Source organism: Episyrphus balteatus, chromosome 1, assembly GCF_945859705.1.
Source record: "Episyrphus balteatus chromosome 1, idEpiBalt1.1, whole genome shotgun sequence".
Lineage (NCBI taxonomy): Eukaryota > Metazoa > Arthropoda > Insecta > Diptera > Syrphidae > Episyrphus > Episyrphus balteatus.
This window is the reverse complement of record NC_079134.1, coordinates 156,020,533-156,034,997: the sequence shown is the minus strand read 5'-3', so window position 1 is coordinate 156,034,997 and position 14,465 is coordinate 156,020,533. Positions and strand designations below refer to the sequence as shown.

General features: G+C 26.7%; 1 protein-coding gene across 15 annotated transcripts in view; it reads right to left on the bottom strand.

Annotated features, from left to right (window-relative positions):
* LOC129921182 (sorbin and SH3 domain-containing protein 1) overlaps positions 1 to 14,465 on the bottom strand; it is a 250,507-nt gene that overhangs the window by 89,784 nt on the left and 146,258 nt on the right. For 7 of the 15 annotated variants that reach the window (XM_056002893.1, XM_056002902.1, XM_056002889.1 and 4 more), the window contains 4 exons: positions 11,548 to 11,687; positions 11,304 to 11,376; positions 6,905 to 6,940; positions 3,262 to 3,442 (listed from right to left, as the gene is read on the bottom strand). In XM_056002893.1, the coding sequence (XP_055858868.1) occupies positions 3,262 to 3,442; positions 6,905 to 6,940; positions 11,304 to 11,376; positions 11,548 to 11,687 (430 nt within the window). Of the gene's footprint in view, positions 1 to 3,261; positions 3,443 to 6,904; positions 6,941 to 11,303; positions 11,377 to 11,547; positions 11,688 to 13,345; positions 13,442 to 13,644; positions 14,260 to 14,465 lie in introns of all 15 variants that reach the window. The other 8 variants (XM_056002898.1, XM_056002900.1, XM_056002901.1 and 5 more) reach the window with 4 other exon arrangements.

The window sequence follows — 14,465 nt, the reverse complement described above, 5'->3', positions numbered from 1 at the left end:
GTTGCCATTTGGACATTAGTCTTAAACATTTTTGCATTTTTTGTCATTTTAGGGACTTTTTTAGGGATTAAACTTTTCTGAGCTCAGATTTTTTTTATTTTAAAAATTAAGTTAAGAGGTCGTGAGCATTGATTTAATGCAAAAACGGTTTATAGTTTGAAAATATAAATAATGAGTTTTCAAAAATTTTTTTGTTATTTTTTGTTTTATGTTATGTTTTTTTTTTTTTTAAATTATTTTCTATAGAATATTTTTTAATAAACAGCATTTTTGTAAAAAAGATTTCTATAAAAGTTGAGAGATCGTCACTCTACCATAATTAGTATTAAATATCATTACTGACACGTTTTTGGTCAATCTTCAGTATGTTTTTTTTTTTGGCAACTTCTACAATAGGTATTGGAACACAACTCTTCAAATGTTAAACCTATTTTCATCCTTTTGTGGAATTCACGAAAAAAAAAACAAAATTTTAAGTTCTTTTCGACCCTCCTGTAAATCATCTACCTTTTTTCTGAAAATGTTTTCGAATATGTTTCGATAAAGTGCCTCTTTAAGGCATCATCGTCTTTACTCATGTATAGGTGTTTCTGCAAACAGGCATCGGTTTTTTATTTTTCGTAAATTCCTCCCTACCACTTCACCTTCCTTCCAGCATCTCCATCCATCCATTTAAAAAAATAAAAAAGGAATGAGTGTGTGTTTTTTTTAACAGTGTGTGTGTGTGCTGCATTTTCAAGCGGATTACATCGGCTCATTTATATACACATCATTGAACGATGTTGCCTCGTAAAAGTATTTCAAAATGGATATCCTTTTCAATACCTTACCTATAAATGTATATTTGTTTTTCTTTTTTTTTTTCTTTGTAAATAATTTTTCTTTCCAATTTCGTGATATATTCAAAAAAAAAAAAAAAATAAAAAAAGTTCAATGGAAATTCTATGATAAAGGTAGGATAATACTCTTACAATACTTCGCTGGTGTGAGAGGCACAAACCAAATACAACATTCTTTTTCACAGAAAAAAAAAATAATAAAATGTAAATCATTTCAATACTCTCCCCCAATGGATTTTCTACCAACTAAAAGCTACATTTTTTTTTTAAAGGGATACCTACATATATTTTTTGAAGGTAGATATTGAAAATATAGTGTGTATAAGAGGAACCTCTTAGCCTCCGGATGTCGAGTATGAGGAAGTTATAAATGCCAAATGCACGAAAACACTTAAGTGGATACACCAACCAACTCAAATCCCCATCATCACATTTTCCCTCAAACGTGACGTAGAGGTTGTGTATACGTAAAAAATTTGTAAATATGAATAAAAAAGTAATACTTACACATTTTGTCATTTTTCAAAAAAAAAATTGAAAAAGGATTATGATTTATATCAAACAAACAAAATGCACAGAAAATTGTAAAAGAAATAAAATGCACGACTGAGTCGCACGTATTTGTTTCTGTGATAAAGACCATTTAAGGGATTTTGAATATGCAAATTAATATGAATTTGAATAAACCTTTTTCCGGTTAAAATGAAATATTTTTTGAAATATCATTTGTAGCTTATATTTCAAACTGAAGTTGTTAAAATGTTTTTTGGGATTTGAAAAACTGTTCACGAAAAACCGTGGTAGAATTAGTTAGTAAATAATAAAACCTAGTACCTTAGTACAATAAATGTAGGTCATTATAATTATTGTTCTTTGTACTGATTATATTTTAGTCATGGAACGAAGTTTTCAAGGCAATAATTGTAAAAAATAACAGCAAGTTATACCTATCCCAACTCAATAAATGACAAATTCTTCAACTATGTAGATTGTACTGAGTACATGTGCAATGAAATAGTTACGGTACATGAACATTATGTTCTTGAATGCCTAAGGTAAGTCTTGATTTATTGCTTGTGAAATCAAATAAATATGTCACTTATACAGATGTAGATACAATGCACATGTTAAAATTAAAAAATAAATACTCAGCATAGTACAATAATGAGTACAAACTTTAATGTACATAGTTTGTATAGAGACTTTATGTCCAGAGCATGTATTTTAAATACCCACTCAATACAAACTTTATGAGTAATTAATACAGGTTTGAATGTTCTCATTATAATATTTGTTTATATAAAGTACAGATTTATATGCACTGAGTACAAAATGATGTGTACTGATTAAAATAATGTATGTAGATACTTTGGCTGATAAAGTGAAATGCTGAGGTACATAAAAGCAGAAATAAATTCATCATCGCAAGTTAGGTAATAAAAACAATCAACGTGTCCAGTTAAGATAATATTTGTACTGAATCAAAAATATCCTGCACCAACTATTTTTTTTGAAAGAATTATCAATTTTTGGATATTTGGCACAAGATTTTACTACAGAAAATTGGCAAAGGAGTACATAAATGCCTGGTATTGTGAAAATTATGGCATGCATGCAGTTCATAAAAATGTTTATATGACAGTAATGAGTACATACATTTTTGCACTGAGTACATAATTATGTGCTCAGTAAATTATTAGGTACATACATATATATTTATGAAGAATATTATATTTATGAAGAATATATAATATATTCATTCAATTAAATATCACAATAAAGCACGTTGTAATGAGTACACTATGAGTACACTCACAAAATATTTAGGTACAAAGTCCAAATTGGTATGGTGTTTTGGCTTCATATTTCTGCATTGAATTCATAAAATATTTATTTATAATGGATAGTATTATAAGCATAATTATATATTAAAAAAAAAAAACATTGTGTACGTAATCAGTACAATTTCCAACATTAACTTGGAACAAACATTTGTGCTTGTACGAGAAATGTATGTACAAGCTTAAATTGAGTGTTTACATTTTCACAAAGTGTGATGTGTACACATTTTGTAGGTCTTGTTGTACTGATTACGAAAATGTACATTATGTAAACATTTCATTACATTTCAAAATCTGAATTTTTTTTCCAACCTTGAAGAAATGCTAGCGTCGTCAATTTTCAAATAATTTGTATTATAACTAAAAGTAAGCAACCATTTCATATACTTAAGACGAGCAGTTTTTGGAATAAAGTACAATAAAATTTCAAGTAAAAAAATAATTTCAAAAATACAATACTGAACCTTATTACAATGCATGTAAATAGTACAACAAATCTGTTAGAATACCATTTTCTTTTTAAAGGAAAAGGAAATACTATTGGAATATGTAAAAACAAAAAAAAAAAATCTTATACTTACGTTTCGTCGTGACTTTCGTTTCCTGTTGTAGGTGGACCTGCTGATGTTCTTGATTCTGTACCTGTACCCGTTGATTGTAAACGTCTTCGTTCCAAAGTTCGATATTTTACTGTTGAATAGTCCGAATCGTAATTTGGTTCTGGTTCTGACATATATCCGTTAGCCTTGTAAGGATATCGCCCTGTAAAATTCAATATTAATTTAATTTTTTCGCCAAGTTATTTTTTGTTTGAAATGCACAATGCAAGAGTAATGATATGCATGCATATATGCATAAGGATAGTAGAATAAATGTCTATGTTTAAATATTTTAGTACAAATAAATTTCAATGTGTAGAATGTTGGAGCAGAATTTAGTAGTAAGTACATATTTGATATAGATTTGTAACAAAAACCAACACCAAAATCCTTAACATTATTAAACTTTTGAAGTTGTGGTTTTCATTAATGTTTAGAATTTGTTAAATTTTCATAATATGCGAGATAAATCATTCATCAAATGGATATAGTTCGTTAAAGGTTATAAGATGGGCGGTTATACACAACTAAACTAAAAGGAATTCACAAAATTTGTATTAAACCCCAGCACCCACAAACTATACAAAGACCATCACACACACACACATATTATCAACTTTATTAGCATTTCTAGGATATTTTGCGGGCAAGCGATGGAATGTGGTTAGTATTATGGAGTAAATGGTATGATTTATAGCACACCAAGTTATTGTTATTATGTTAAGGCTAACATATGTATGTAGATATGTTTGAATGTTTTTTACATGCAAATGTGTGCGGTATGTTGAATTTCATATACTTAAAGTAAATGTAGCTTATTTCGAATTCGACCTAAATTTGGTATTACTTAAATTTGAGATTATTAAATATTGAAATTCCTGAATATAAAAAAAAAATATTAAAAGTTTTATGAAGACCATAAAATACGTTCAATTGTATACAACATTCTTTAAATATATATGTATTGTATATTGCATTGTTTTATTTTATTTATCTTTGTTATTCTGAAATAAGTTTTCTAAAAAAGGATATTATCATTTTTCACTTGTTTCAAACTAAGTACACATAAAGTTGGTTGCAATTGTTTTTATTTAGTATTTAATTTTTTTCAAGAAAAAAATGTTACTCATACACCGTAGTGACCCATTTGATAACAGTCTATAGCATACGCTAGGTCATATCGTTGATAATTTTCTTTCTATTATACAGATTGAGGATTTAAATGAAAATTGATGTAATAATGAGAATCAGGAATCATAGAGTCAAACCGAAATATTCTAGATAAAAGAGTTTTGTTTTCAGAAGAAGTGTTCAGAGTAAGAAAAATACAAAATATATTATTATTTGTGTCTTCAAAATTTAAACAATCACCTCAATGATCTGACTATTTTTGTGTTATGGTTATGGATTTGTTATGAAAATGGGAATTTGAACGTGGTAACCCTATTTAAAAAAAAGTTAACACCACCTTTTTTTAGACAAAATGCGGAAAAGTCTCCGCTAAAACTCTCACACTTTACTGATTTAGAATTTTACATAAAAATATTCCTTATGTAAATTTATTGATTGAAATTTTTGAAATAATCTTTTAGTAAATAACTGGTTTTCAATGTTGTAACCAAATCAATGGATTGAAATAATTAACTGTTATTTGGTAAGTATATCTAAAATAGGGCTGTAAAAAATCATTTTATTTAAAAAAAAAAAATATTTGCATACTAAAAAAAATTAACTACAACCAAAAATATTTTGCATTCCAAATAAAATGTTACTGCAAATAAAAAAATTCTGCAACCTGTGAATATTTTTTTTTTTAATATTCGTCGAACTATTTTGCCTTGTACAAGACCTTTGAAATTATAGTTGAAATGCCTTATATGTAATCAAATACATAATAAAAATTGTAAGAATTTCGAAGATTAAAAAAAAATATTTGACGCACACTTTTTTTTCAGGGCAGAGATTTATTTGCAAAAATATTTTTAATGCAAAATATTTTTTTTTTCATTTGCGAAAGTTTTTTTTTAATGCATACCTACTATTTGTTAATGTAAATATTTTTTATTTGAAATATCAATTTCAATTTTTTTAACTGATATTTGAACTTTTTTTATTTTTCTTTACAAGGAAAACAAAAATTTAAAAGTATGTTTTTCTTTCAACTGATTTTACTAAAAAAAATAATATTTTTAACCATAGAATGTTCTTTGCACTGAGTGACTCATTTCAATGCTTTAGTTCTTTTTCTACCAATTATTTTCGATGAATTAAGTTTCATGCGTCAAATTTTGGAACTTCCAAGTTTTTACATAAAATAAGAATATTTTTTTTGAGAATATTGGACAACACCTTAATAATTAAGAAATTATTTGAAAACAGAATTAAAAAAAATCAATTTAAAACGAGAAATCGGTTCAATGGGAAAAAGCTACCACTAGTAAATTTTTCTACTTTAAAAGTAGTACTACTCTACTTTAAAAGTAGTATCTCCCTTGCGACAGTAAACCTTTTATTGATATTTGGTTCTAAACAATAGTATACATTTTGATTTCCCAAAACTTTTATTAGCTTACAACATCTTTTCATTTAAAGACCTTTACCCTTATAAGGAAATTTCGAATTCGATTTTCAGAATGATGGAATCTTAAATGAGAATTTACTATTACTCTTCTAAAAATATAGCTTCTAAAACTTTGAAACTTGGTTTTTATTTTTTTTTAAATTTATATTAAAGATTTTTATTAAATATCTATAGATACAACTAAATATTAAATTGAATTCAAATAATTTACCTTGACAACTGCATTCTCTGAACACTAAAAGCAGCATGATAATGATATTAAAATGATTACGACAAATAACTTTCAAAATTTATCCAATTTTAATTTAAAAAAAAAATTATGAAAGTTTTAAATTTAAATTATATAATCCTAAAAATAACTTATATTCAAAATAATTTAATTATTTTCTAAGTAAAAATATGTAACTGAAATAAAATAAATTTCTATACAGTCTTATACAACTAAAAACAAAACGAAATGAAAAATACTTATTTAGCATGATATTCATTGTGTTTTTGATGAATGTTTAATTCAAAATAAAATCCATATCCTATTTCATTTGATTCGTAGAAGATGAGAATTAAATTTCTAAGAACTATGACTTTGTTATGATTTCAATGAATTCCCAACATATTCTATATTCTATTAAAATTTCATTAAAAAAATCTATGAAAAGGAAAATAAATATGTTTTTTGTACAAAGCAAATGCATGCATGATTGAGATTGATTCCTTAAATTCAAACATAATATAAAATATCTTCATGCACATCCTGCAATCATATAAGCATCAAAAGTTTCTAAAGCAAGCAAAAGCAAAAAGCGAAATCTCTAGCAAAAGAAATATAAAACTAATTTTGTTAAATTTCCACTCAAAGCATATTCTATATCCTGATGAAAAACCAATATTTGATTCATGCGTATGTGGGGCGAAGTGAAATTTTGAAAAGAAGCTTCTAAAAAAATGTTAAAATGAAGAAACTATACTCCTTCCAAGATTTGATGCATTTGGGTGGTGGGTTTGAAGATGAAGGAAAAAAAAATATTAAAGAAAAAAATAATTCACCTCTGGGACATTTGTAGCGTATTGTCACGTAATCATCTGCAAGAAGGGAGGGCGGGCGAGCGCGTTGAAATACAAACAAGAAGCAAGAAAAAAAAAATTGTTTTGTTTATGTTTAATTAATTTTGTCTCTCTCTTTCACGGCACAAATGATGAATAAACAAAAAATAATTGTGAAAAAAAAAAACTAAACAAAAAAAAGTCATCATTTTATTTTGTTTTATTTTCTGATTATTATTTTCTTTTTCTTTTTTTTTTTTCTTAATTTTCCTGCAATAAATTGCATCAATATCCAGACGTTGTGGGTTTGTATTTATTTATTTTTGTAAGCAAGCTGGTACTTTGTTATTTTAATTATTATTTTTTTTTTATTTTTTTTTTGTTTTAATACTAAAAAAAATACAAATAATTGCAATGACGATGACGATGAGATACAAAAATTAATAGATAATTATAAAAGCAACGAAATATGCAAATTAAAAAAAAAAATCAAACAGAAGCAAAAAAGAAAAAAATAAATAAAAATCAACTTAAGAAATGATAGAAATTAGAAATGCAAAAGTAAAAGCAGAATAAAAAGTTCGCACAGAAGTGCGCGTTATACAAATAAAATTAATTTGCGGAAAAAGTTGTAATCAAAAAAGGATAAAAACTAGAAGAAATGAAATAAAGTATATATAAGAATTCCAAGAAAGAAAAAGAAACAAGTATGATGAGGAAGGATTTTTAATTTTTTTTTTCTTGTATTGCATTCATGTAATCAGCTTTATGAGGACACTGGTGTTTTCTTTAACAAAACCATCTTAAAACTTTCCAAAGCATGGTCAGTTGCAAAATTTATTTTGTATTTTCTTTTTTTTTTTTTTTGCATTACGAAAGTTGAATAGTAAATTACATAAAATGCTTTTAGTCGAGAAGAAGTATCTAGGATTAGCTTGAGGTATATAATATTTTTCAAGGTTTTTAAAAATGTATGTATTTTCACTAGAAATTCGGTTTGCAATATTTTTAGTAGAATTTTTAATAAAATAAGGAATCTATGAATATTAGGCTATTTAAAGACATAAGCTCAATCGTCTCCAAATACATAATTTAAAAAAATTATTTAATTTTTTCATATTTTTATCTATACCCCTTGCTAGCCCTGCAACAAGATGAAATTCTTGTACTTGGTTTTTGCGTCTGTTTTTGGATTATTAAAAGATATTATTAAAAATATTCTTGAATACGAAAAAAATCGAAAAGGAAACCGATTTTTTTAGTACCTATTACTTTTTGTATTACACTTTTTTTTAGGTTTCTCAAAAACGGATCAGCCAATTTTTTGCAAATTTTGTCAAAACGTTTAAAGACAAATTTTTGATAATGTTGCGTACTAAAAATTTTTATAAATGTTTTAATTTCCTCCCTGGGTTAATGACTTTAGATGTGAAGTTGTAATAAAAGAAAGTCAAAAGGAGTACTAATTAGATAAAGATTGTTTCTGAGAAGCAATAACGAAAACACTGCACCAGCAAAAAAAAAAATTTATAATTCTTTAAAATGAGGCAGGCATTTTCGCTTTTTTTTTTCTTTTAATATACATCATGAAACAATTAAAATCGAATAAGAAAAAAAAATCCTCATTAAAAAAAAAAGCTTTAATAAGCCCATTTACTACCACTGTAACAGCTTGGGTACAAAAAATTCATGGAATATTTCGCTTTACCGTTGACCCATTTGTTTTGATCAAATATTATTTTTGTTGGTCTCTGGACATGTTGACAACATATTGCAGTTCAGTTTATGACAATAAAATGTAAAATGTTATTTTTATATTACTCGGCGTGAGGTACCATTTGCGTTTTCGTCGTTTTTTTGAGGTTGTTTTATATTTGGTAATAAATCAAATATTTTTTGTATATATTATTTTTTTGTTTTTTCCTAAAAACTTTAAAAATAGTTTTTATAAACAGCAATAAGAGAAAAATTAAAAAAAAATTTATTACTGCCCGATTTCAGTAACTTTGAAGTAAGGTGTACCCGATTGGGTACAATGGGAAAATCTGTAGATATTTTTTGTTTTAGAATAAATTTCAAATCAATGTAGAGTGCCACATTTTATGCCTGTTTCTTCTAAATGTGAGCGAAGAAAATATTCAAAATGGCGACTTTGACCTTGAAGCATATTACAGTAGAGTAAAGACTAGGACAATTTATATGAAGTTTGAAAATTTGAACAATGATCCGTTCGCCAGTGACTTCTCAGGTAGCACTGGGCTACTTATTAGGGGTGTTGCTTAGAAGACTGATGTTGATTTGTGATTGATAACAACCTTAATCTTCAGATAATCTCAACCAAGCTGTTCTGTAAATGTGGGTGATTTGACAATAATTACTCGCAATAAGTTTGAAGTAGGCAATATAAATATGAGAACCAAATTGGAAAAAATTCACTTCAAGTTCGAAATATAAATTGCTAAAATTAGACCTTTTATGACCATTAAATGCCAAAAACGTAGTAGGTTTGCAGACAAAAACTTACAATTGATCAAATATTTTGGTCATCAATATTTAAAACAGTCCAAAAGAGGAAAACCTTATAAACCTGATTCTAGGCCTGAATGTTTATTACTACTGGAATAAAATAAGCACCTCGAAAAAGGATAAATATTTCAAAAAGAGTAAAGGGGACATTTTCAACGGAAACATAGAATTATAGGCAATAGCGGGTAATAAGGGTATGGAGTACCGAACAACACCACCAGTTCGTCAATTCGTTTTACGTCAGTGCTAACTTGTACACTGGTAGTCTGTTGGAATTATTGCAAAATCGCAGCCAGTTTCCAAGAAGATTTGACTACATTTTAGTGAAATGTTGTTCAAACGTAGGTCATTACATTTCAGAATGTGTTTTTTTTTCTTTAAATGTACTAAGATTCTAAGCTTCAAACATTCAAAAAGTTTTCTGTAAAAAAATTTCATATAAAAATTTGAACCCGTATGCTCCCATTGTATTTGCTTGGGTACAGCTTAATAAACATATTAGTTACTTTTTTTAAAAAATTAAAAATATTTTTTTGTATTCCTATGACCGTATTTAATAAAGTTTTGTTACTAAAAATTTGAATTTTTAGTTTTAAAGGACTTTGGGAATAAATGGGTTTTTAATTATTTCATTCTTTTATAAGAAATGTAAAATAAGATTAAATTTTTTTTTTTAAACATCAATAACGAAAAATTTTAGTATGCAATTTAATTTCATTTATAACAATGAATTTTTTTATTTTATCTTTGTTCGAAAATAATTGTAGGAACCTGTTTTCAAACAATTTTCAAAAATGGTTTGAAATGGTTTTCTGGGCAAATCAATATTTGAAACATGAAAACAAAGTTTGCAAAAAAAATAATCAACTCATTTTCAAAAAATTAAAAAAAAAAAAAACTGAACATATTTTTAAAAATTTCAAAATTGAAGGTTTTTTTTAAAGAATTTTAATATAAAATTTAGACGCTTCTATATAAAAATTGTCGTTGAAATAACTTTAGAGCCGGTTTTGAGAAAAATAACATTTTCTATTTTAGTCATTTATGGCAAAAACCATTATTTTTGGTTCGGAAATTTTTTTTTTTAGTACATTAAAACATTATCATTCAAAACCCAGAAATGGGTTATAAAACTTCCTATGCTCAGAAGTTAAAAGTATTGCATATATACCTGCAAAAGTATGCACATTGCACATACATATCTTGAAAAGTTAAAATCTTTAAGTCTTTAAAATAATTAAATTTGTAATAAAATAATAATTCATTGGTAGATAGATGGTGGTACATGCATACATATTTGCTTGTATGCACTCATAGAATTTGAAAATTCTAATTTTCAAGAAATTCAATATATTTACTATTCAATCCTCATATTTTAGTCAAATCGAATAATGAAGTAAAATAACATCTTGCAATAAGAGAAAAATTATAGTTTTCATTTAAAATGCTATCTTCCTCGTCAATTTGCCTAACGAACCAATACATCAAGGATGAAAGGAATTTCAAATAAATCTAAAGTACAAATCAGAGATCGAAAATATACATAATCAAAATTGTATCTAAGTTCATGATTTTTCTATATCCATAAATATTTCTTCTACTTCTTCTTCATCGAATGAAAAGCATTTTAAAATCTATTCAAATTTCGTTTGTACATTATTTTAGTTTTTTTTTTTTTTTTTTGCAATTTTCATGTTTTGGAAAATTTTCCTTTTGTGTTTCATAAGTTTAAGAGAGTACATTTTCTATAGATCTTGTTTGTAATTTATTGTTGCTTTTATATAAAATAAGGAACATTATCTATTTATTTTTTTTTATGAATAAAAAAAAATAATATGCCATCGATTTATATATTATTTATTTATTATTATCGTACCAGGATTCTTTTGTTTGTGTATCGTTTGGAATATCCTTTTATACCATTCATGTTGATTTGGCTCCTTGACTTCCTGTGCGTAGATAATATAATATTTTATTTTTTTTTAACGACGATGACAAACGACGATGGAAAAGGAGATATCATAAAAAAAAAATGAGAGAAAAGAAATAAAATTTATTTCATAATTCACTTGAATTTGATTTTTAGTTTTTGTTTGTTTTTTTTTTTCTCATATTATTACCGATCTAAGAACAACTGGCATTCCATGTTTTGTTGTTGGTCCAATACCATCATACTGTCGTCGACTTAATTGGGCCATTTTCTTTGGTTTTTCGTATTCCGTTTCCGGTTCACTCATATACTCGTTTTTAACAGAAAAAACTGGAAATGCAATGTTTTGTTTTTTTTTTTTTTTTTTTTTTATAAAATTTGATTGAAAAAAAATGTTCGTCCTTTTTTATAACCAAAAAAGGATACAACTAATTAAGTCTAGTTTTAATGATCTAATAATTTTTGTGTGTTTTTTTTTTCTAGGAGACATGCGTGATGCAATGCAATGAATTAAACTAATGACATATTAGCCTAAGAGTATGCAATGCGTTTTTGAGGATTATTTTAATTGACTTTGATTGATCATTAATCGTTTATTTAAATTATATACTCCTTAATTCCTATTCTTGTTTGTATAAGTTTTCATAAAAAAAAACATTTTAAAAACATATACACGCCTATAATTAGGCAATTTTTTTTAAAGCTATACATATTTAATTTAAAGATTTCATATTCCTCATATTTTTATGTTAGTAGCTATTTTGTTGGTTCAATTACATATACAAAGCAATAGAACTTTTTGACACAATTTTGGCTTTAGCAAAAATTAATTTATCAAAAAGTATGCAATACTTTTATTTAAATTAAAAATATATTATTCATTTCTGTTTATTTATTCTTTAAGCAAAAATTTAAAAAGAAATTTTTTCAAAACTAAAACGCAAGAAAAGCACAATAAAAAAATAATGATTTCTCCTTAAAATATGCAACATAATTTGTTTAAAAATACGCTATTAAAGACCATTGACGATTTGAAGCAAAGTTTATACATTGATATTAAATAATATACCTCTAAATAAATGCATACAATGGAAATAATATTTACATTTAAATAACTATCAGTGATAAAATTAGAAAAAAAAAAACATTTTAATTCAATCCTATTTACAAATATTTGAAAATACCTTCGGTGACCCTAAATGTTGTTCAAAATTCAATTATCAAAGCAATGTTTTACTTATCTCTATTTAATATCCCTACCCATCGAAAAGTATGCAATATATATGTTTATATTTTCTTTAATTTATTGATGCGTTAATAAACTGTCATCGTTTATTTTTTAACTGGTTGAATATAGATCATAGGAATAAAAAACAAAAATACCTATACATTTTATTTTTCCTAAAAATATGCAACACTTTTCATATGAGCCTGTAATGGAATTTGTATCTTCTTAGCAAAGTAATTAGCCTAAAAGTATGCAACATTTTGCCTTAAAAAAATGCCTATATCTATAAATCTAATGCTATAAATTTACAATAATATTAAGGAAATAGAAAAATTTAACTTAAATATCTATTATTTCTATAAAATTCTGCTAACAATAAGCCCAGAAATATGCAACAACTTTATTTAAATATTTTTAACATCAAATATGATTTTCAACTGGTGTAGTATAAGTTTAAAGGAAGTAATTTCTATTAATAATTAGAAAATTGTACTTTGTAATCCTAAAAATATGCAACAATTACTAAACAAAATACTTAAATCTATGTTTTTTTTTTTTAATTTATAAGTAAATATATTTATTTTTTTGTATTTTAAAAGGATTGTGTGTATATAAAAAAATTATCACACAGGTGTAGATAGGTAAACTACGTGACAATTACTAAAATTTATTCACAAAAAATCATATTGTGTTTTTTTTTTTTTGTTTGATTAATAAAATTCACATTAACTTAAATCCAATTAAAATATATCATACTTACTGACTTCATTGGGCTTTATGATAGCAGGTTTTTCATGTGGATTATGCCGCACTAATGGCCGATACAGGTCGTTGTTTGAATGTGATCTTTCAAAACCTTTTTTTATTAAATTTTATTGCATCCCAAAACCAATCAATTTACCCGTTGTGGAAAGGATGGAAAAAAATAAATAAAAATATAAAAAAAAACAATGAGATTAATGAACATGGGACGTAGTGAAAAGCCCTTCCGGTGCGTGGTAGTGTGAAAAATGCACACTGGCACACCGCTCAGGGCTTAACAAATTCACCGGAAATTACTTCTGATTTTGTCCGCTATACTTGTGGTCGGTGGAAATCCTTCTTGGTCGTCCTCGTTGTCGTCATGCACAACAACTATATCCTGTTTCTTCTCCTCGCAGACGACTTCATTAACAATATCCCTCGTTTGGTGCTTCTTCTGCTGCTGTGATAGCTGTGATGCAGTTGATGATTGAGGTGGTGGCCAAGAAAATGGCGTATCCTTTTGACTGAGGTTTGTACAACTCTGTGATGATTGATATCCTGAAAATGGCTGTGAATTTGTATAGGACCACGGGGGCGATGGAACTTCACTTGATGAAGATTGCTGTTGAACGTATTTCCTTTGGAGAGTTGGCGATTCAAAATGCACCGGACGGAATTGCTTACGTTCGGGTTGTGGTGTCCACAATGGTGGTGGCGGTGGAGGCGGTGGTGTTGGAATGCCTTTTTGGCTACTACTTGTACGCCCACAAGCCGATGATGATCGATTTTCGCTTCTTCTTTCTTTGACGGGAGATGAGTTGGTGCTACTGCTGCTGTTATTATGATTGTTGTTGTTGTTGTGATGAGGTTGACAATCGTTCAAGTTGGTTCTGGAGGACGTTGGCGTTTGATTTTTCGGTGTCCAGACTCCTGTTTTTTTTTATTTCGTTTTTCATATACATTTTTGTTGCATTTATTGTTGAAATTTTATGGAAAAAATAGAATGAAAAAATGAGTGATGGCAAAGTGATTTATCAAAAATATTTTGACAGATAGTTGATGAGGAAAAAAAATAATGAGGTGCAATGGAGTTTTTTATTTTTTTTTTTTATAATTTAACGAAAGAGAAAGACAAG